General features: G+C 38.3%; 1 protein-coding gene across 4 annotated transcripts in view; it reads left to right on the plus strand.

Annotated features, from left to right (window-relative positions):
• Positions 1-25019, plus strand: part of LOC132916297 (prolyl 4-hydroxylase subunit alpha-1) — a 295125-nt gene that overhangs the window by 154723 nt on the left and 115383 nt on the right. For all 4 annotated transcript variants that reach the window (XM_060976181.1, XM_060976188.1, XM_060976197.1 and 1 more), the window contains one exon: positions 4067-4108. In XM_060976181.1, the coding sequence (XP_060832164.1) occupies positions 4067-4108 (42 nt within the window). The remainder of the gene's footprint in view (positions 1-4066; positions 4109-25019) is intronic.

Consider the following 25019-nt stretch of genomic DNA (forward strand, 5'->3'; position numbering starts at 1 on the left):
TGTTATACCGTGTAAACTGATATTTGCAAAACGAAGGAGAATTATTTAATAATGTAGAATCGAATTTCACGTCATGGCCAAGAATTCGATAGCCGCGTATTCCCAACTTGTAATTTAATGTTTCGACATGAATTTGTCGGTCAACCGTCGAACGCGGCCAGCCTTTAATATTAAAACTTGGTAAATATTTCTCGAACTGTCGGCAAACGGGTTTAATATCGAATTTTTTGAATATTACAACTCGAGCATGTTTCATGCGACGAATCAATCAATAGCGTTAAGCATTAAAACCTTTACACGTATGTCATAGGAAACATAAATCTAAGAATACTCCTGGTCGAATAAAGACTATATATTTCATTTCTTCAGCAACATCGACACATGTGTCTGTTTTAAGTAATAAAAATCACCGTGATTTCATTTATGCATCTAATTCCTTAATTAAACCAACTCCTTAATTAATTGAAAACTAAATGAAGTCGAATTACAAGTTTTCCTTTAAAAATAGCCAAGTGTCCGCATACTTACTTGCACGTTCTTCGTCGATTTTTCAACACAACCCATAATCGATGTTTCCCTCCCTCGACGCTTTGACATTTCACGAGAAGATTCCTGAAACTTTGTTATTTCGAAAGTTTTAACGCTCGCCATTCTTTCTTCCACGACGACTATTCTTTTCTTTCTTCTCTTTTTCCTTCATTCGCTTTTTTTTTCCTCGTTCGTAGACAGTGTCACTAGCCCGACGATAATACGTACAGCGGCATTCTTTGTCGAACACGGAGGATCGTATGTTTGCCGACTTTTCCAGGTCGAATCGCGAATATCCAGTGGAACTTCCGGCAGCGTAGAAACTCATTTTCCGCATCGACGGCCGGCAAAATTGTCGCGATTTGCTTGCTGGAAAACGGCCCGTAAAAATCTATGGCCGGTGCTATTTTCCCTCTACGTTCGGTCGCCGCTTCCTGTGCCGATTCGAGAAATGTTTTAGAACCGAGTGGTCGATCGCACTTCTTGCTGGATACCATTTTTAATCGTGAATTATGAACAAGACAACGGCCGATGTGTCTCGTTTTACCAAGGAAAGAACATGCTTAACTATATACTGCATAGATATTATTTAAATGTTTCGTAGTGATAAGAAAAATAAAAGAACAAAAGAAGAATAGATGTTGTCTCGTCCAGTAATATTCACAAGCGTAGGTGAAATTTCTAAGGTAATTTGTAATATTAATGAGTGAAAAAAATACCAATATAATAAATATTATTTAAGCGTTTTGTAGAAACGTGAAAGATCAGAGAAGAGAATAAATATCGTTTAATTCTTTTTAGCACGGCAATATATATTATTTATTTATTGCTGCTAATGATTTAGTTTAGAGCATTAAATTATTTGAGCTGTCCAGAGTTGATAGATGAATGTTGCACGTGTCTGTTTGGTAATATTTAGCGATACAATTTATCGATTAATGTCTTCTCTTCCGTGTGTCAAAGCAAATATGTTTGGATTTCGTTTCCACGGTACACTGCAAAATAATTTTCCAACTGTGGGAAATTCAAAGGTACACTTTTACTGTATTTAATCTCTATTTAGAGCTCAATCTTTTCTATCATTTTGATAAATAAATACGAATTTGTGTAAACACTCTCGGTTCAACAGTGGAATTTTAATCCGCTTGATCATAAACTTTTGTTTGGTATCCAAACTATTTCACGCATCTACCTTCTCACCCTTCGTCGAATACGTTAGAGACATCATAGCAAAGAAATTCCTACAACAGAAATCGTAAGAGGGAGCGAGGAACAACGATAACGAGAACAATGTTTCACGTAACATGAACAAGGAGGTAAAAAATACAGAATTTTAGAAATAGGTTTTCGGAGATAGCGTGCGTTGCTTGGAATGGTCACGATGCTCCAGGTGCATAATAACGGTGCCGTACGATAATCAATCGATGCAAATTTCTGAATTGCACGGCGCATGGACGAAATGAATATCGGAGACCACCCGGCTTTGCATATCGATTCGATCCGACTGGGAACTCATCAAACGAAGATCGGTCGAGGAGAAGATGAAAAACCTCGGAGAACAATTGATAAAAGAGAAGGAAGATGGGGGTTGCAAGAGGGTTGGAGTTAACGCGGGATGGCCGAAGAAATGGGGAAGAACGGGATAATAAATTGGCCGTGTGAAATGTGCCGCTTCAGCGTTTTATAAGTTTCCAATGGGGAATAGAGAAGCCCTTCGGGCCACCCTTCGCGAGAAGGATCGTCCTTGATACGCGCTCCGCTCCTCCAACAGAGGTAATTTTCAAGTAATGCCTCTTCTTTGACTTTCTCGACATGTGTCGCTCATCTGCTACCTTCCAACTGGGCGATATTTCAAAAGGGCTGTGATATTAGCTTGTTAACTTTTTTGAAGATTTCCTGGTAAATTATATAGTCTCGTTGCATCGGTGGCTTGTCTACATCGGCTCACGGAAGTATTTGAATACTTGCCATAGGAAGCTTTTATGTATACGTGTATCGTGCGTGTCATATAAAACATTTTGAAATTTCATAGCGTAATGAGACACCGTAATGGAGAATTATAACAAGACACGGATGTTATGATTATATTGGTAAAATTTGAAACCTCAAGTCTGAAAATGTATACACAGATTACAAGATATTTGTCGCCTGTATGTATCTTGGTAAAGAATTAGCGTATAGTACGAGTTGCTATTTTAATTATATAATAAATGTTAAATATGGTCCTAAAAATATCAAAGTCTATTAACCTATGGATAATTAAACTGTTTATGTAGGTATTTCCCTGATCTCTGCGAGATATACAGGGTGTCCCAGCTTTCCTCGCAGAACTTTGCCAACATATTCTGTAAAAAGATAAGAGAAAAATGTTATATAAACGTAGGCTCTGAAATGCTTCATTGAAAAGTTATAACAAAAATAAGAAATGACTGGTTTCTTGCTCGACACCATATAGGAATAAATCGTCGAATTACAATATGATTCCATTTCAGAATATTGAATACGTAGGATTGATATCTACGGAGAATAGAATGATTTTCCTTAATTGTGGCAAATACTTCACAAATCTTTTGCATTAACACCTGATGCGTATTAATTTATATTTGATAAATTAATACTTCCGCGGTTCTCCGCGAGTAAAAATCCATTGACGTGATATCTGATGATCTTGGAGGCCAAGGAATTGCTGACCTATTCGTCGTTCAAGGTAATGATAATCTAACCATTGCCAGACTGATTGACCAGATCAGCGAACTTACAAAGTAAACATTAGGGTTTCTGTAAACATATCAAACAGATATTGGCAATGTATTCTGATGCAGTGTCAACGAGACATCAATTCGTTATCATCTCGTATTTTTGTCATAATTCTTTAATGTCGCATTTGCTTATGTAACATTTCTTTTTCTTAATTCTACTTACAGAATATACTGGTAAAGATTTGCGAGAAGAAGCTGGGACATCCTGTTGTATATTTGTATTAAATGTCTCGAAATTTCTCTATATGCTTTCAAATTAAACTTAGAACATAATATTACGCGACAAACAACATTGATGAAGCTGAACAGAAAGCATAACATCGTTCAACAATTAGAATCAACGAAATTCCGAAGTTACCAACGAGCAGAGAACAAAACGTTAGCATCTATATACTAGGTTGCGCTCGATTCCCGCGAGAATGAAACAAAAGTGAACTTGTCTGTTCGGATTTAAGTGGACACTGCCTCGAACGTTTCGTTGGCACAGTCCATCCGCTTTGATCCGATTTGTTTTGCCGTTAACTGTGCGTTTGTTGCAGGACAGAGCATTGAAATTCTATTAGTTGGAAATACTTTCAGTGGGGTCTTTTAAATCGAATGATTCCCGTTTCATCGTTCTCTCTTTACTCGGACCATTCATCGCGATAATGCTAACAATTCCACCTTCGTATTTCCAAAATTCACGTGGTTATATCACATTTTGATCGCTTTATCCGATGTTAAATGGCATTCATCCGATAAACACCGATGATAAACTCTTCTTCTTTTTCTCTTTTCAGATTTATCACCAACGTTCGTTCGATTTTCGCCGTTTAATTTCGGTGAGTATTTAAATCAAGCTCGAAAATAACAGAAATATTAGTTTCATCTCGAAATCATATAGATTTATGCAAAGCTGTGTATGACTCGATGACATTGTCCAGATTAGTTGAGTAATGTGAATTCAGTTGGATTCGAGTAACGTATAAAAGACAGCACAAAATTTTAATTATAGCATGCAACACATTTATTTACACGCGCATAAATTAATCAGAAACAGATTCAAATTAATTGGAAATTGTTCGTGCGCAAGGACCACCTGTGTCGAAGCTCGTGTGTATCATAATCGATCAGTAGAATGAATAAACTTTCCTATCCTAAAAACAAAAGTATCAAACTAAAAAAATGTTATAAGATAGTCTTTGTTAATATTATTAATAAATTCGTATTACTAATTAAAAATTACTATGTTGTATTGGAACACTTTCTCCTGAAAATATTATCATCAGTATCGTTCACGTAAAGCTGGCACCCCGCTGGGGGTAGCCGTCCACATGCTATATTTATTTTTTATTTTTATTTTTTTTTCTTCACCAACAAGATATAACACTTTACCAAATGTCCATAAGGACAAATTGTAAAATAACCAAAATAAAATAAAAAAAAAAATATCAGTATCGTTCACGTTGTTGGAAACTTGTTCGTTCGCGAACTCTATCTTATTTAATCATTCTAAACGATTTAGTAACGTGGGTCACGGATGACCACGGTGCCAGTCAGCGTGTTAAAATGATTCGAATTCAAACAGCTGAAAGACAGATAATTGGAACGATCGGGACGAGGGTTTATCCGCGTCAATAACAAGTAAAGAGCACGGCTTCTGGCGTGACAGAAATCGATTGGGTGTAACTCGCGGTTCTTGTTCCGCGGACCAGAAATTCCCCGGAAATGATTGTTCCTCGTGTATGTTCCGCCAGTCAACCACGAGATTTATCGCGCATTTTCGTGCCTCGATCCCGAAACCTACCAACGAACCGGTCGCAAGCTTCTGGCGTGAGACCTCTCGTCGATGCAGTTCCCTGTGTCGCCGCTGCGATTCGATAGACTCGAACGATAAAGTCTAAACCTCGCTTCGAATAATTCATACGCGGTTTCGAATCGCGAGAACTTCCTTTACGACCGACGTATAAGAAACTCTTTCGTTTTCGTGACACGAACTTTGCTCGTTTCGTCTATTTCTTTTTTCTTGTCTGCTTTGCTATTTCCCTCGGTTCCTTCCGAAATACCACTACTGCACTTTCGACCCTTAAACGGTACATCGCTTATTTTAAAAATGCGTCAATTTATTTAACAATTAACATTGCTGCGTTCTTTCGGTTATTTCCGATCCAGTTAAGTTTCTTTAAAGATAAACAATATTTTCGTGCTGTTTGGATAAAATACGAGAAGAGTGCCATTGGTGTGGATGATTTGTCGTTTCAATTGGAAATTGAGACGAAGCACACAAAAACGTTGTCGGCTTGTTTTTAGAAATGTTTGTCTTCTGAAACGGTAAAGAATAGATTCAGCGGTATTTTTCACACGATTTAACAATCCACAGGGTTCCTAAACTTTGCCCAATAATATCCTTCCTTTTAGTGTCTCGCGTGATTTATCGCCGATACAAGCATCGATGAAAATGGATATTCCGGAGCCAATAAAATCAACTCTGATCCAAAGTAACACTAGATAATGCCACTTTTTTAAAGTCTATGTTCGTGAACTCTGGTATTATTCATTCTCGTGTCAAGCATGATATACGAGGTATTTTTATTATTAAATTCATCCCGAGACCACCTTATCACGATGAACCAAAGAACAAGGAAGACAAGCAAGAAGAAGAAGAAAAAGCAAGAGTGTAAAAGCGGAGAAAAAACTCGCGAAAAGTGTGCTTAAACGTATCAGATTAAGAGTCTAACTGTAAAAAAGTTTCCTAAGAACGTAGCTCGCGGCACGTAAAGGAAATAAAACTGGTGCTCTGTTTCTGAAGTGGCCGATGAATTCTTGGCTTCTGTCGAAGGGTGCAGTTTACGACACATTTCTGTCTCGGCGTTTTATTATTTATTAGCGAGAGAGAAGCGAAGACGAGGGTCAAATCTCGTCGAAAATATCCAACGGGGTTGAAGAGCACTGCAGTAAACGCGAAGGGTGCTGCGCGCCCCTCCTTTTCCTTTCCTCCTTTCTTTCTCTATTCTTCGCTCTTCTTTCTCGTTTTCGCTCCTCCCTAACCAACGCTACATTATCTTTCCTTCGTCCCTCTACCGCCCTTTATCCAACGTCGTATTGTGCGTGTCCCATTGTGCCAAGTCCGCAAGGGTGGGATCCCTCTTTTCTTCGTCCTTTCTCCCTTTTTCCGGCTCTTTTCTCTTTTTCTCATTCTATTTTTTCATGACTCTTCGTTTTTCCGTCTTCCATTTTGCACGTTTTTTCTTTTAGCTTGTTACGATCACATTTTTTCTCTTTCGTTTTCTTCCGAGATCGTCCTTTGTGCAACAGCTTTCTGGTTGTCTTAGCTTGTCTCTGTACCAAGTTCCCGTTTATTTATCTTTCTACGCGAGGTTTTTCCAATTTTCTTCTATTTTTTCCCGCAAGTTTTTCTTCACTCGTCTTCAATCCATGAAGTTTTTCGCAGTTTTATCCGATTGCAAAGCGTTCCTTTTCCCGGTTTTCTCACGTCAACCGTATTTTGTTAATTAGTCGTGTTTTTATAGAATTTCATTTCACTTCTCGCGGTTAACTCTGTTCACGCTTTATCTCTTTATGCTTGTGTTTCTTTTTTCCCTATATTCTTACATTCTTTCTTATGTTCTTTCCTTACGTTCAAGATTTCGTTGCACTTTTCTATTTCTTCTCGCATCTCCCTCCACTCATATTTTACATTACAACGTATCTAGCCTACACCAATGTTTGCTCTTTTCTTTCTTTCTCTCTCCGGTGTTTTGCTTGTTCCCATCTATTTTTCACTCCGCAGCATCTCTTCTTTGGACCTTTTCTTCTTTCTTCTTTGTCTTTTTATTTCTCGTTATTCCATAGTTTGTTCATTGTTCAGCAGCATTTATCTTTCCCTGTTTTCATTTTGCTCTACGTCTTTCACACTTTCGATGTTCGGTATTTCATTATCTTTTACTGCATTCTCTTTTTTGCGTGATATATTCAGTCCTCTTCGTTCGTCATACATTTTTCGTTATTTTCTGTTTTACTATCTTTCGCAATGCTTTGGTATCCCTTTCTATGTGCCAAGAAACTGCTATTATCGTCTATCTTCTCTAACATTGCTCGTTAATTTCTGAAAACCACTCCCTACCATATCTTCTCCTATCAAAATACAAAACCATCGCAAACCCTTTAAATCCCCTAGAACCACCAAGAACCGCGATTTCGATTTGTATTCTCCAGCAGCAATTTCAAATTGCTCGAAAAGCGAGTTCCAATTTATCTTCTCTTACATCCTCCATTAAAGAAGCAGGAACAGAAAAATAGCAGTAGCTGTACAAAGTACAAAACCATATGAAACTTCTTCAAATTCATCAAGAATCGCAATTTTGATTTGCACCTATTCGCAGCAAGCTCGAATTATTTAAAAATTCAAAGCCAATCCATCTTCCCCTAATGTACGTCATCAACTTCCGAAAACCACCCTCTATCGTATCCTCTCCTGTCAATACGTAAAATCAAACCAAACCCTTAAAAACCCCTACAACCCCCAAGAACCGCGACTTCGATTTTCCCCGAGCCCTGCTGCATGTCGATTTCCAAGCACGATGGTCCGCGGTGCATAAAGTATGACGCAATCACACGCGCGCCATGCTAATAATAATAAAAAGGGGTGGCCTGGCTAGCAACAGCGCAGACACAATGCAACTTGCTGCGGGAACGGCATCGGAGAAACAAAAGATTCAATTTTACAGACGCGCTGCGTGTTCTCGCGCAAGAGGGTGGCTCCGCTTGCTAACGAGCCACCCCCTTGGCGCTGCGTGAACGCGAAACACGGCCACCCCATTTTCAGTGCACAGTGGCACCCCATCGTCCTCGTTTTTCGGCGGTAACGCGCGTTTCCCCTCTTCTGTGCGCGCTGGGTCGAAGACGGAACTTGGGGGATGTTCCTGGGGTTAGACGGGGATTCAAGGGATGAACCGGCTGAAAGAAGGGGACTGTTAAGTCTGGCTGGCGTCAGGCTAGTGTGCGAGCAGAGGAGGGCTGCTGTGGGAGGTTTGGGAAGAGGATGCGAAGAAGACATAAAAGATTAAGTGAGGAAACAGACGGTTAAGCTGTAAGAGCGAGGGGCGAGAATGGATGGAAATTTTTTAGTTGAAAAATGCAAGGAATTATACGCGTCAGGAGAAACAAGACGTAGCGGAAATTGATGCATTGACCGAGGATGTTAATTATTTATGGGAAATTTGTAGGTGAATAAAAAGTAGATGAATTCATTCCAACATTTGAATACAAGTGGAATATTGTCGCAAAAGGGATGAAAACAAATCAATCGTCGAGATAATTTCCGAATTAAACTGATTTCCAAACTTCTTTCAAGTTCCATTTGCGTTCTGGACTAATAGTTGCTGTAATTTTTCGTCTTCAAATTTCTAGAGACTATCAGAACGTAGTTTTTAAATCACTGGCATATTTTTCCGAGATTAATCAGAAGCGGTATAATAATGTGGAATATGTTGTTTACGCGGCGTCATCCTATATGTTTTAATTAATAGAGGAAATTGGAAAACGATAACGAGTACCATTAGTGATGGTACCTTCATACGACTAGAAAAATTCCATACTGCGAAAATGAAACGTAGAACCGTACAAAAAATACTTCATCGGAAAACGTGGATATGTAAAAGTATTTTCTGTAGCCACTGTAGATTCTTCCTGGCGCCGTCAGATATTCCCCTCGGTCGTGTTTCCTGTCGAAATAATATCATCCCCACGTTTCCCTGTTTCTGCTAAATAAATTTCGCTGTTGACATGCGTTCCTCCGTTGCTGACGTTCTCGATACAAAAGTCCCTTTGTCCGTACGACCCTTTTCGCGCACGTAACACGCAAGGGATGAAGCGCGAGGATAGTTTCCAGTAATTAAAATTTGAGACCAGACAGCCGTTTGACCATCGCGAGCTCGACGAAATAAAACGGCAGGGAGATTATGCCGGGCCGTTTACGTTAAACGCATTTATGAGGCTGCGAAGAAATTCACTGAATGGCCGGCTGAATACCGGATGAAAAGGTACAAAGAAATTTTGCTTCATAGACATACATAAATAGACTGTTAAAAAATAAGGATACGCTACGGACAGGACATACAGTACTCACCGAGAGGAATAAAGAGTGTCTAATGGAAATAAATTCTAAAAAAGTAATATATACATATATGTCGGAGATGAAAGGACACCGGGCCTTCCCTTTGGAATTCTTTGGAAAATCCTCAATACTTTAATCTTTATAAGTTAACCCGGTTATAATTGTCCAAGATTTGCGATAATGAGCTTGGGCTCGAGGCAACAACTAGTCGCCGAACGTAGCCGCGGTCACGGGATGAACGTTTTTACCTAATAGAGGTATAGAGTAATTGTATAGCTCTCCTTAAAAAGAATAGTTGTAGCGGCAATCGATAGTAAACATTCCAATGGTTTCTGCCCCGTGGCTCGTCACACACGGCTCCTATTCTTCGAGAAAGATGATTACCAGATGTCGATGCATCTCCACAGTACATATTCACTTAGCCTGAGGACCCGCTATAAATCTTAGGATTTAGTTAACCAAGGTCCTTCAAACGGACGAACAGTCTTTATCCTAACAGTCTCTAAATCTATCACCTACTACTGGAAGATACGGGAAATCTGCTTTTCTCACGAACGACGCTTCCCGCTAGCAACTTTCTCTCAAGGGCGACTAGCATCTTTCTCTAACCACAAATATAGAAATTAACCAATTAACAGCAACGTCCATTTCCCTCACTTTCCGAACGAGGGTTGTTCTCGACGAATCCGATGATCTCGTGTCCTGAGATACACCCCATCATAGTTTTCCTCTGCAGCATCACCGTGACGGAGAGGAACATTCTCATGCGATCTCGTCAGCGAGTAAAACAACGTCTTTACGATCAGTGGATACTCCACATTTTTAATAACGAGTCCGACTTACACTTTGGAAGAAAGTATGTTTGTCATTCCGTTGACCGCAGATTAGTTATTGAACCTAAGATCATTGTCATTAGCATCTCGAGTGTCTTGTCAAATTCTGTAATAATCATATTTGTACTAGTAAATATCTCCTCTATTGCGTAATAACAATGTCTAATCCAAATGAAGATTCGTTACACGCCCCTAATCATAATGTGAAACCGACATATATATACATGTTATCTTTGATTGATAATTTAATGCATTATTTGGTTAATAATCGATAATAAAACATATTTTTCGCTATGGGTGTTTCCTCGGTCGTTTAAATTTACGAACGTCTTCTTTGCTGGCTTAAGGAGATAACGAAGATACTTGTCAGACACTTCCATCGTATTCGATATATTAGGTTGCCCGAAAAGTGTCTTTCTTTTACAGACACGTCTTTTACAATGATGTATCTTTATACAAACATGAAACCTAATCTGTCAAACGTTGTGATCTTTATCTTGATAAAATAAAATGGATCATACGCAATTCGATAAAATAATATAAAACAAAAAACGTTGTGCATCCATTATTTCCTTATAAAACGAAAGAAACTTTTCGGACAACCTAATACGTACACGTAAAGCGAGAAAGAATAGATTTTAACGTTAATTCTGAATCGAATAAAGCATTGAATATTATTCATAATTTATTATCGTATCAAATTTCGTCAAGAAACAGAAATAGATTAATACGAACGATCGATTTGTTATTAACTTAGAAAAGCATTATGTTGTTCAACATTAATTTTTCAACTTTTTATCGAAAATCTGGTTGACCAAACGTTCAGAGTGCGGTATAATCGATTTCTTCGTAATCGTACACCGATCGTTAAAGCTGTTGTTTGGGGACGAATGGGCAAGTCATAGCCGGATCGTCTATCTCGTCGGATAAATGGAATTGGGTAGTTCGACCAACTTCGTTCCAGTCGATGGCAACTTCGATGGCGACCTGTTCTTAGCGAAAACTCTCAAAAACGGAAGTTGAATTGCTCCCTGAGCGAATCTACACGGTCATCTCACTCTGGAACCAATGACTATAAACAGTCCGTTAAAGAATTTCAATCTTTCGTCGTCTTAGGTTCCGTTTCGTCGAATGGAACGAATTGTTTCCATTATGGCTGGCATGGTCGCAATCGTTATACGTTGATAATGGCACTTTGATCTCTTCTATCACTTGCTCCGGATATACCTGGGTATCTCGTTCGCTTTCTTCGTTTCGCAGTGATATCCTCGGAAAGACAAAAGGGTAGAGATACAAAATCGCTTCAATTTCAGACGAGCATAAAAGATATAACTTAGAAAAAACGAAGCTGGCACCCCGCTGGGGGTAGCCACCCACATGCTATATTTATTTTTATTTTATTTTATTTTTTTCACCAATAAGATATAACACTTTACCAAATGTCCATAAGGACAAATTGTAAAAAAACCAAAATAAAATAAAAAAAAAAATTTCAGACGAAAGCTAGAATTCTGTAGTTCTGAAACATATCCAGAAAATGAATCCCTAGTTAAGCTATTAAAGAAAAGTAGAAATTGATTTTCACAACCTTTTACGTTCATTGTATTCTTCATACCTTTAACTGCTTTTCTACGTACCTTTTACCATTATTGAGGCAGTTGTCATATAACAGAGCACAGGATTTTGTGTCCCGGTGTGAGTATAACTTCCGACAACCCAGACGATGTGACACAATTTCGTGGATGCACGACCGTGAAATTGGCGAGAAACGAATGTAAAACGACGAAGTTGCGAATCGTTTGTTGCCACGAACTTCTTTGCGGCCGCTTCGTTGATCGTCATGCGCATCCTCACGGCCCTCATTCAAGTTTCTAACCTATCTTCTTGCCATTGAATCGCTTATGACACGTTTTTCATACGTCTCGCAAAATCGACGATCAACGTCAGCCGGTTTCACATTTCTCCCATTCAAGTAATGGACAACAGAGCGCATTTCACAAACTGTCTTGAATGCGTTAAGAACGAACAAGTACTCGCAAACACGATCAGCTTGTTTCGAATTGACATTTGCCAGTGAGTAAAGGAAATTAGTATGCCTGCGCACAATTGCAGCGTCGCAATAGTAATATTTCTTAACGTACCTTAATTTATAGACACGTCTAGTACTGACCCTCTGCAAACGAATTTTCCATATTGTTGGCACATTATCTGTGCCAGAAGGTTCCAAGAGCTTAACACTTTTCGCTCAGGACGTCACGGGAGTATTTTTATTATTCAAAGCATATAATCGCAAAATAATAATAAATTAACGATGTAAGACAACATTCTTCCCCAATGGACCGTTTATCTTATTGGTGGCCACAGGTGACCACCGTGGCGCCTTGGTAACAGTTGATAGCGACATATAATAACAAGGCTTCGTTTATTTCAACAAACCACTCGCATTTGTTATTTCGTCGAAAGCAAAACGTGCAGGATATATTGTTGAAACGTGTAGAAGATATTAGTAAACAGTATTTGCTCGTTCTATATATAATAGAAAGGTATGTGCACACTTCTAACTTCAATTATACGATCATAAGGCAGCATTTACGATTATTTTTTAAGGTGTGTTTATAATAATATTCGTAGATTGCTCCTCAAAGATATGGATGCAAACACAGTGCATCGTTAGATGCAAGATTTGTCCTCATTTTTTTTATTTGATGTTCTAATAAAAATGTTTAATTGTTCAATGGGGCACTTTTTATTTCAAAGTATCTTCTATTTATCGGTTATATTCAAAATGCCCTAACTGTCAATTTTTATAGAATTTTTACGATTGTACGAAGTTCAAGCGCTCCGGTTACCAATGACCAACGTGACTGTCAAAATGTTAAACTAGAAGAGGTGTAGGTAACATGTAGGTAAAAGATCTATTTAATTTTCTACTATCATCGCTTGGATGTTTCTTGACGATTAAACAGGAACGCCAGAGGAATCCGGGTGTTTCCAATGGAAGTTGTAGAATTATGGGCCTACGATGGAACACGGAGGAAAATATGTGGGTTATTTGCGGCACGATGGCTCGCCTATTAGGAAAAGTTTATCAGAGAGGTGTTGGGAATTCTGATTGCTTCGGAAATTTGGTGCTGGTGGTCCGAGAAACAATTTCGGTGCCGATAAAAGGCACGGTGACGATCGGGGTATTTCGTGGAAATTGTTTGCTGGAACACATTGTCGCACTGTCTATCATTTTTAATTAACAATATTTCGTTCTTCATCTATGAACCAGACGATATTTCACTTTTGAATCTAGTCAGAAAGAATCTGTTGTAATTTTTATTCGGATTCAAATTTTTCTACTTAATAGGAATATCTATTAGCAATTTTACTTCAGAGATAAAAAAAAAACAACGGAATTTAAAATATTTTGAGACTGTCTTTGGCTGTCAGCAATTATAACACTGCACAAGTTATACAGAAATTATTGAAAAATAAAATAGGTAATCGTGGAGCGCAGACAAAATGTAGGGGGCGAAAATGTATGGAAAATGTAAATTTAGAGGGACGCGCAGCAGAATTCCGCAAAAAGAATAAGAAACTTTTATAGAAAAAATCGCGTGTCCGTTAATAACGAAACATATAAATAATTCCGTGAAAGATGGCCAACTAAATTATTTTTCGTATAAAATCTACAGATGACATTAATCAGCCAGCTCGTTACACAGTTAACGTTAGAACAATTGCAAGTGCTAATATTTGTGAAAAACAAAAGAAAATGTAAGCAAAGAAATCTAATGTTCTCATCGCGTACCTATGAACATCTTCACCAATGATATTGGAAAACATAGTCAATTCAAAGATTTAAAAAACGTATTGATACGTCATGTTTTCTCATTCATAAATCTAACTTTCGTTGACAATCTATTGAAACAACAAGAGTGAGAGTTTAATATACAAATCAATTTTGCTGTTTCAATCTTTTTCAGTTTTCCATTTAAATGTGTTCCAAAAAAAAAAAAAAAAAAAAAAGAAAAAACTAAGGCCGTCTATCTCGAAATTACCCTAATCCAAAACGTGCCGTCGTGAAGGCGTTAGAAAACTGAAAAAAATGCCAGATAGGTCGTTTTATCTAAGTAGAGCAGAATATACGAGTTGGAACGCTGGAATTGGCTGCGAATAAGTTCGCCGAGAACCGAGCAAACAGCTATTCTACCTTTTGCGTGGGGCTAAGAATCCAAAGGTTCTCGGGGATGGTGGAAAAAGGGTGATCTGATTTCCACCTGAACGGATCCGCGTGATCGCGTGCTCACGATTCCGTTACGTTTATGGAAAGGATAAAAGAAACAGAATGGTTTTGTATTCGATCGAGCTTTCGAAGCTTTATGTAGAGACGGTAAATCCATCGTGCTCTCTCCGATTCGCTGATCCCACGCTTGTTCTGTGAGATAGTGCGCTAGACTGTATTGGCATTCAGGAGGTGAGGTAGATGGATATATTTGTTGCAGGGCAAGTGCGAGTTGTTTGGTTGATTCTTTGGGCTGAGACGATGGAGAGATCCGTATTCAATGGTTCTGTCGGCTGGATTTTACGTTTGGAGGTGTAAGGTGCTTGCTGTCGGAGATAATATTCTATGAGAACTACATATACGTTAGAAAATATCATTATATCGATATAAATTCTTCTAAGATGGTATTCTTTTCAGACGATATAAACGATATTTACACGTACAGTCAGTCAGCAGAATCTACGTACATCTATCGAATTTTGCGGACCTGATTTACCGAAGGAATTAACAAAGCACTTTGTCACGAAATTGTGTACATTTAACTAGTATTAACATATTTTTAAAAGGAATTTTTAAAAGGTAAATCGATGTTTATGACTTACAAAAGTCCTGGACAAAATTACATAAATTACAAGACCTTGTTCAGCGTTAAGGGTATAGCAGAATATTATTGCATATTAATATTATACAATATCGAGCTCACTATTTTTATGATTTCACGTAAATATAATTGATGTTTGTAATACTATGTTTTATACCTTTCTGCCTCATTTTTCTAATTTTGCCAACTTTATGTTTTACCAATATGTGTCTCTTAGTATACCCAGAAAATGTACAGACCTAATGATCTTCACTGTGATATTTTATATCCAAGGGACGTATGTAAGTGTGTAGAGGTTAATTAATATTATACAATATCGAGCTCACTATTTTTATGATTTCACGTAAATATAATTGATGTTTGTAATACTATGTTTTATACCTTTCTACCTCATTTTTATAATTTTGCCAACTTTATGTTTTACCAATATGTGTCTCTTAGTATACCCAGAAAATGTACAGACCTAATGATCTTCACTGTGATATTTTATATCCAAGGGACGTATGTAGGTGTGTAGATGTTTTTACTATGTTTTATATTTAAGGAGTAGACTTTTGTATTTGTATAGGTACCGTGAGTGAATAAAATACAATTTTCGGTACACATTGCTCGTGTCAAACTAACGAAGAAATAACAGAGGCAAACAAGACCGTAACGTTCCTTGGACGACAATATCGTCTCTCTTTCTTTTCATCTCCTTCTTTCTCCCTCTGCTTGTCCCGCTTCATCAGCGCGATAAAGAGCCTACCAAGCGATTCAGCGTTTTACTCGCTGCAACGTAAGAAAACACCGCACGAGGGCAGACAGTGGAGGAGAGCATCATCGATATCTCGAAGCGGGTAGCTTTATCCGATTGCCTGGTATCGCATCGGTGGAGAATTAAGCTTCGTAAGAGGTTCTTGTTCCTGGGACCAATTCGGCGAACGTAGGCAATATTTGTGGAAATGATTCGACTGATATTAGGCACCAATAGAGAAGTATGTCTGCCCATTCTTTGCCTTTTCCTTTTTCTCGTGTCCTTTCAATCCGTATTAATTTCTACGAACGTAGGCGATAAACCGGGAAGAATGACGCTCGACGATTCGAAGGAAACTCGAGAACCGAGGAAATAGCACGCTTTTGTGAGGAAACGATTGGAAAGAAATCTCCCGGGGGACGAAGAATTTGTTCCTAACTGGTCGGTTACGATCGTGTCTTTCGTCAATGGATGTATATTGAAAGGTACCACAGAATAGAATATTGTTACTAGATGTGTTTCTATGTATTTCTCGCTTTGAATAATACGAATACTATTAGTATTCATATTGCTTGTTAGTATGGTAGCTTGGTAGTATTAGGTACAATAGTTATCGTATGACTATTATATCTCTATTATACGTCATCACGTGAATCGTCCTAAAGCCATGTTAATAAACTTGACAAATTAACATTCATAAAACCATGACAATTATTATCACAATCTTATTATCATCAGGAATTTATGAAATTTATCATGTATCGAGTTATACGATTTTATAGCAAGCCGTCATAAAGTGATCATATTACCGTCGCATGTATAAATTTATCTCTTAGTCAGGCAACAAACTCTGCTTAACTATCATCAAATTACAAACACCACAAACTGCATACATTCGTGTACTCCAAACTTCGAGTACTTTAAACCAAGCAGAAAACCTACTATACTGGTTTTACCATCGCGAAACTTGAACATTCTCCAAACGCGAACCGTAAACTCGTAGTATTTCCGACTTAGCACGAGCAAGCAAAGAACCAACGAAAGAAGAAAGGAAGAGAAAGAAAGTAAAAGTTCGCCGAAGCTCGTATCCGCGCATAAATCATGCGAATGTGTCCTACGCAGCGAATAATTCACGCGGGTGTCGCCGATCTTGGCCAAATCGGCGGTAATGCAAAGTGACACGCGGCGAAGATCACGCGAGGATTGTGTATTAGTGAGGAAGAAGCCTGTGAAACACGAAGATGCACTATCGGCCATAAATACTACGATATCTATTGAACACATGATAAGTTACATTTATTAGGAAATTCCAATGAATTTTATTTTATTAATTTTATTATTATTTATTAATTTTACTATTTTATGCTATTGGTATTATTATACCACAGAATCGATCTGAATCTTGATTCCTTGCATATTCTTACACATTGAATTTTACATAAAAGATATAACTTAGAAAAAACGAAGCTGGCACCCCGCTGGGGGTAGCCGCCCACATGCTATATTTATTTTTTATTTTTTATTTTTTTTTCTTCACCAACAAGATATAACAATTTACCAAATGTCCATAAGGACAAATTGTAAAATAACCAAAATAAAATAAAATAAAATAAAATACAAAAAAAAACATTGAATTTTATGCAAAAGTTTCAGGTATTGAGATTTAATGTTACACTTTTAATTAACATGTTAATTAACATGTATTTTAACGAGCAGAATTATATTAAGAAAATTAACGAATTGTATTAAATAAAATTTCTAACGCTAGAAAATAAAAGCAATAGAAAATATTAAATTTGTATTAAATATTATGAAACGTGCAAATGCTTATGATCGACAGCGTACGTAAGAATACTGGCTCGTGAAAGTATTTTGAACATTTACCATAGAAAACTCTTCTGACCATTTTGTACGTGCTATATGTAGAACATTTTGACATCTCCTATGCATCGCGATGAGATACGACTTTCTATTTAGCAACAACTGAGTATAAAGCGTAAATAGCCATTGTAGGCTGTAACTTTGCACAATAAGTGTCAAATATGATCTGACTGAATATCGAATTGTATTGATGCAATCGATAATTGACTATTTAAATACTTTTGAGATTTCTTTTTGTAAAATATATACTTGTACCAAATATCTTATAACTTCTGTTTCAAATTCGACCAATATAATCACAATAATGGAGTGTCATTAAACTGCTAGCGAAATTTCAAAATGTTTCGAACAACGCACCTAACGCATTCATAAAAGGAGTCTACAAATGTTCAAATACTTTAATAAGCCGATACACACACGATATAATACACACACACACATACATATTTTTCCTATTACTGCAAAATGGATGATACATAATTCGATAAAATAATATTAAACAAAAAATGTTGCGCATCTGTTATTTCCTAATAAAACAAAAGGAACTTTTGAGACAACCTAATATACAGATATATCTGCAGGAAAGTGTCTCCGTGGTGGAACGTTGTTTTCCGATTTTCCTCGAGGTTTCACGCTTATCCGAATCCGCTTTCAACGGCCGCGACGCTTTCTACAGGAAGAAAAGCCAGCCCGGAGCCATTCCCTGTTTTCCGCTCGAACGTCACCGGCCAACGAGGACCAACGGCAGTTTCTCCGTCGAGAGAACAGCCCGCATGTCCTCGCCTCTGCTTTTCCCTGTTTGCTCTTGCACGTTCCCTGATACGTCACCGTCCTTTTCCGTTCGCCTGCCGACAGAAGATTTTCCATCTTTCTCTCTCTCTCTCTTTGTCTTTCCGTATTTCGTGTGTCTATCTGGCTGTGTCTCTGCGATTCTCCGTCTCCGTTTAGGAGCACAAAGAGGAGGCCTGGAGAAGAGCGACCGGGAACGGGACTGTAGAAGGAGGAAAGGGAATAACTGTTGGGCGACAGCCGCCTGGCAACGTGTTCTCTGAATAGATTAGAACGTGGTAGGAAGTTTGAAAGTTTACGTTTGCTCGTGAACAGGGTAAAAGTGAAGGCTCGGGCTTTTTGACGTTTCAGGTCTTTCGGTTCAGTCGATTTTTGGTTTACATTCTCGTTTTGGATGTGTTGGCGTTTCAGTTCTTTCGACTCGGTCGATTTCCAGTTCTAATTCTCATCTGGCAGATCGTTTTCTCAGTGTTTTTAAAATTCTCCCCAGAATCTTGAGACACTTGCTCTTAATGAAACTTTGGTATTCTAAATGCGCCTATGTTTGAACAGAATCGCTGATATAATCGAATGTTCTCGATGTCTTTGTTACATAAAACTCCATACATCGGAAAGCAGAGAAAGATGATGTTACGAACGCTACTTTCGAAATTCAACTATTTATTCGCGTCATGTTCCTGCAATAAATGAACTTACATCTTACAAATAGATCATGCAATAAAATTAACAAAATAATTAAAAAATAAAGTATTCCTATATAAATTTTTATCTCGTTTTTCTAAAAATCACTTGGAGCGCATTCAGAAGAAAAAGGATTTTCGTAAACACCCTCCATCTATTCATAATACAATCACGTGCTACCGTTAACAAATTTGCAATACGAAATCAACTTTATCCTTTTGCAAAACGTTTCGCCCCTTAACGTTTTATCTATGCATTTAATCTCCTAACTCCTTTTCATGCTTATTGCAAGTCTCGTTCGCATGGTATGTACATCACGAAAGACTCTAATCGTTTCAATTTCCATTTCCGTGGATCTGAACGGTGGTGGCAGCGAAGAAACTCGAAGCACGTTTACGGGGCGAGCTAGCTACCCCATAGAAGCGAAGGGAAATTTTTTCCCCGGTCAGGCGGATGGTTACGTGCAATTTCGACGGCCGACTTCCGCAACTCTCGTTCTCCTGGTACACGCGTTTCGTTGGCAGCGTCGTTACTGCCGCGATATTTCTCCAGTCCGGATTCAAAGGAGCAGTCTCGTTCTGCCTCGATTACGAATAAACGAGGAATTTGTCGTAGCCGTGGTAACGAGCAGCTAACGGAAGGGATGAATAAACATGGCGAGAGGTAACAGAAGACGCACGGGACCGGGAGGAAATAAAGATTAAACCGGCGGGGTCACAGTGAAAAAACAAAAGAAAAGAACACCGCGATTTACGATTCGTACCGTGAAACGCTTCAGGGAGCAAGAGGAAAGAAGTATTGTATAAGTTGATGGTTATTGAATTGGAGCTACGCGCAGAAATTTCAGTCGTGTAAATAGAATATGTTGCACAGTGGCTCGCAACACTGTTGATAATACGGATATATTAGGTGTATTATGTGAAACTACTTGTTGTATCATCAGCACTGTAACGGGTCATGATTATCATATTATATCATATAGAATAGTGAAATTTAACACTAGAACTACCACACCGCCAAACTGACTGGTTTGACAATTTTATTTTCAAATTTCTACTTCACGTTATAGTCTTTTTCCGCGATGATGTAATGACTTTCGCAACGATAACTAAAAGAATAATATAATGAATTTTATTTTGTTTTTTATGTATTCAAACTCGAAATAATTTCGTATCGAGGCTATTTATACCAATACCAATCAAAATGGATGGTACTTGTCAAATCTGTTTATCGAACCCCAATTAACCTATTTTCATCCAAGCGCGGATTATTACGCGTACTGCGACTGCTTTTTTTATTTCCATTTTAATCTAAATAAATAATTTTTATTTTTTCCCTCTGTTATGAAGAATGTAAATGAAATGTGTGCGAAGTAACATTGTCTTTTGAACAATTGTTTTGAACAGTAAATTTTCGATAAACTCCATGAAGAATTCGGATGTCATTTACTGTACCTACGACCGACTGCGCGCGGTGATAGGGACCAGTCCTCTTAAGTAGAGCCTTGTTCCTCGTCTTGTACGATTTCCCACACGTTTTTACAATTTTTACTGCGTATCATTCAATATGATGATATCAGTTATCAGGAAAATCCCGGATCGAACGCTAGATGCTAACACTAGAAATACCACACCAGTGAAAATGACTGGTTCTACAATTTTATAAATGTGTCAACCCTCGTTTAGTCCCTTAGTCTCAGATGGATTAATAATAGCAAAAATGTACTACATAACTTGGAATTGCTTCTGGAAGAAAGTAATAAATCAATAAATATAAAAATATTCTATTATTACGTATTTTTTAAAGACCAGCCATTTTGCCTGGTTTTGGTAGAAATAGCTTCGTGTTAACTATCGGTATATCTAATATTAAAAAATGCATATGAAAAATGTTTCATGTATTCGAAGAAAATTAATACAGTATGATCACTTGTTTGAAAGTAAATATTGTCTCAGTAAATACAGGGTGCGCCGTTAGAATCCGGACAAAAGAAGTTTTGTGCAGAAAGTTGTTTATTTAAGTCAATACACAAAAACACATGAAAATGTTGTTATATCTCATTTAAAGGGTCCTTGCTGAGAACTTTTATTCTATGTAACCACCCTCTGCCTCTATGACCTGCTCTATTCTTGCTCTAAAGCACGAGCACGCTGACTTCAACTGGTCGCGTTTAATTGTCGCGAATTCTGACTCGATAGCAGCTCGTAGGGAGTTGACGTTGGGGTGCCTGCATTTATTAGTTTGTCTCTCGATAACGCCCCACACGTAATAGTCCAATGGGTTTAGGTCGGGACTGTTAGGAGGCCAGAAATCTTTCGACCAAAACATGTCCACATTGTCAGAGAGCCAATTTTGAACAAGATGACTTGTGTGAGCAGGTGCGCCATCTTGTTGAAATAAATACGGCCTTCCAGAAGCCGTAATTTCCATCCACGGCTTTATTACTGTCTTCAGGACCTCCAAATAAACCTCCTTTGTGATTCTTTCGCCTTTTTGGAAGAAGTGCGGAGGCATGACGTCGCCCTCACTTGAGACAACGCTCAAAACGTGAACACTTGCTGGAAATTTGGTTTTGCCCACAACAGGAACATCTTCGAGATTGTGGGCCAGCCAACGGTCGTTCCTCCGAATTTTATAATTTCGACCGGCGTTCTCCCGGCGCGAAGACTTTCTATAATCGCCGCTCTTCTATCGTATTCCGGGTTTTGCTTAACGAGTTCTGTCATTTTGAGGTTATAGAAGACTTATTGACATATTTAACTAACTTCAGAGTCAATCAGCACAAACATCTGAATTCTAATATGGTGGGAACTACAAATTGAATTCTGTCCGAATTCTAACGGCGCACCCTGTATTGCGACTTACTTACTAATGATATAACGAATGATTGAGTGTTGAAATACGTTCATAGGCATTCTAAATTATATTTCTAATACTTCTATATATATATTTCCAAGTTTGTTTCAAATTTTACCGATATAATCGTGAGGATCTGGTCTTGTCGCAGTGCTAATGGAATTTCCAAATGTTTCATACGACACACGCACTATATTCCTAAAAGTTTCCCAATGTCGAAAATTCAAATACTTTTGTGAATGATTCTTTGTATCGAAGTACCTTCGTAATTATTTCTTTTTTTTTACTTAGTCCGTGCCTTTCGGCTTTGGACGAGTTTTCGGCTTTACATCTTTTTCACCTATCGCGCTTTTTACATTCTCATTCTTATGGCGTTATCGCCTTACTGCCTCCTTCGTTATATCTATCTAACTAAACTCTAAACTCTTTTCCTTGTCTATATCTATCTAAACTCTTTTCTTATGTATCTATCTCCCCTCTTATCCACCTCCGTAATTAATAGATTTTTTTATCAGAATTCGCTTTCTCTTCTCTCAATTTTAGAAAAGTGACAAATACTGAAAATTTTTACTGGTTTTAATTAATTCGATGAAAAGGGGATGGCAGGGAAAAGAGTAGAGAACGTATTCGTTTCCGGTGTAATCGCAAAGGCTGACTCGCAGCACCGGACTAATGGAATATCCTTGTAGAACGTACGGGCTAGAAGCCGCTGGCAAAGTCACCGGAGGGATACCGTGAATTCGAGAATGCTAATACGCGAGAAAAACCCGATCAACTCCGATGTTTCGCGTTAATCCGGAATTTATGTGACGTCCTCTTCGTCCGATAAACTCGCGCTGAACGTGGATTACTTGAAAAATGAAGTAAAGGAAATTAGGAAGTAAAGCGAAGAAGTTCTACTTCTCGTTTTGGAAGACTTTCAGAAAGAAAGTTTTAGGTGGTGTTCCACAATGTGCGAAATTTTACATCTGTTGAGGCTATTAGATGTGTGAACAAAGGAACGCGTGGATAAATTGCAGGGTAGAAAATATATTTTAATACAGAAGTGTAAATACAAATCGGAATATAATTTCAGCTGGTCCAGATTCGCATGCTAGCAGTGTTATCCTATGACTGAAAGCCCTGAAGCCTATCTACTGTTTTTGGACTGCCTTCGTCCCAGTCTTTTGTCTATACGATGTCGATGGCTTCGGTGCTTGAAAAAACTAAAAGGATCAGATGTAGAGTTTTCTTAGAAGTGGTGACCACTTCAACAACGTCCTTACGATGTTTGAGCGATATATAACATGGAGTGTTTCGAAGTTGATAATAAAACGGTAAAATAATCCAACATGAAAGTATCGAAAACCGACAAATCTTCCGACGATGCTTCAATCTGAATTAGTCACAAATATCAATTACTCCTGCCAAACAGAAATTCAAATATTTCCACCCAAAGACCCACGCATTTTTTTAAATGCTTTGCAAAAGCTAAAAATGCTACTCTTTATTCATACGGAATCGAAATATATTTAAGAAAGCGGAAAGTCTGAACACGTAGTTATCAATTATTCTTCTGAAATGGGTAGGAAAATATATAAACAGGATTTCCCTCTAGAAACTTACACGCTTTCCCTTAAATCCATTACAAAACCCCTCAAAATATGCGGTGTCTTCGCGGAAGCTAGAAATATCGAGGAAACCCAGAAATCCCGGAACGACTGTGAATATCTCTGTCGAATTTCCAGCGAATTCCTCGGCGTCTCATAACGGTAAGATGCGGTGAACCGGCTGTTATGGCGGCGTACAGCTTCTATTCTCGTGTTCTCCGCGAGGAAGACGTACGGCAGGCCGTTCGAGAAATCCGGCAGACGCGTTTTTCGCCAACCGTTTATGCGCGATTGCTTTCGCATAAATTCGTCGAGACTGGGGAAGAAAGGCACGTGTGTGTACGTATAAAGCCTAGAGAAGAGAAGAGAAAAGAAAGGGAGAGGAAAGAGATGGAACGAGAATAGAGGGTGGACTTTTTCCCTCGTGGCGCGCGCGCCACTTGCGGCTTTTCCCTTCGCCCCCTTTCCGAGCCAGTGGTTTCCGATATTCGAGGAGTTGCCAGCGGCGATAAGGGGAATCGTATTGTTTCGTTCGCGAAAGGAATCGACGGGGTCCCTGTTTATTCGACTCGCTGCCGAAGCAACCGGCTGCATCCTGTAAACGCATTATCGTCTCGTTGAGTGTAACGCCACCATGCACCCGTAATTGAAAGGTTTTAATGCGCGTAGGAATGTTACCGTAGGGAATGCTGCGCTCGAGGTGAAAGGGTGACGGAAATATTACCGATGCCGATGGTTTCGATTAAATTTGTAACGCGAAGAATGCGCTTCACCGTGTATTCGTTCATTTTACGTGTCTCATGATGTCGATTTGTAAATTGTAGTGTAAATTGTAATGTGAAATTGAAAAATGTAATTTTTACAATTTTTTTAACTTTTAAAACCCTTTTACTGTAGATTAACAAGTGAAGGTGTGTGTGTGTGCGCGTGTGTGTAACAGTAACATTAAAAAACAATCATTTCGCGTGGATTTTGGACATACTATAACTAGTTTCCTGATAGTTCTTGCATGGTACTTGATATTGCACTGTTAGATTCTATGCTAGGAAATACATAATGATCCTCGTAACAATTAGTAATCTTAAGAATTTATATTTTTCGACGTGCTCGTACTGTGCTCAGATGCCATATAGGTTGATAATACTAAGAGATTCGAAAACTTGTGTCTATATTTTCGGATACACGTTAGCAATCGATGGTTTCACTGTTGAGTAATTCAAAACAGACAAAACACGTGTATACACGTGTGTACTCTATAAATGTACTCTATAAGAACCTCTGTCTCTTCCAACTCTTTTTCTCTATCAGAGAAAAGGGGGAAAGTAAAAAGAGAAAGAAAAAGAGAACGGAGAGTAACAGGTTCGACTGTTTGCACGGATAATCAGATTACGGTGGCCATGTG

The sequence above is a fragment of the Bombus pascuorum genome, chromosome 1 (genome assembly GCF_905332965.1).
Source record: "Bombus pascuorum chromosome 1, iyBomPasc1.1, whole genome shotgun sequence".
In the NCBI taxonomy this organism is placed as follows: Eukaryota; Metazoa; Arthropoda; class Insecta; order Hymenoptera; family Apidae; genus Bombus; species Bombus pascuorum.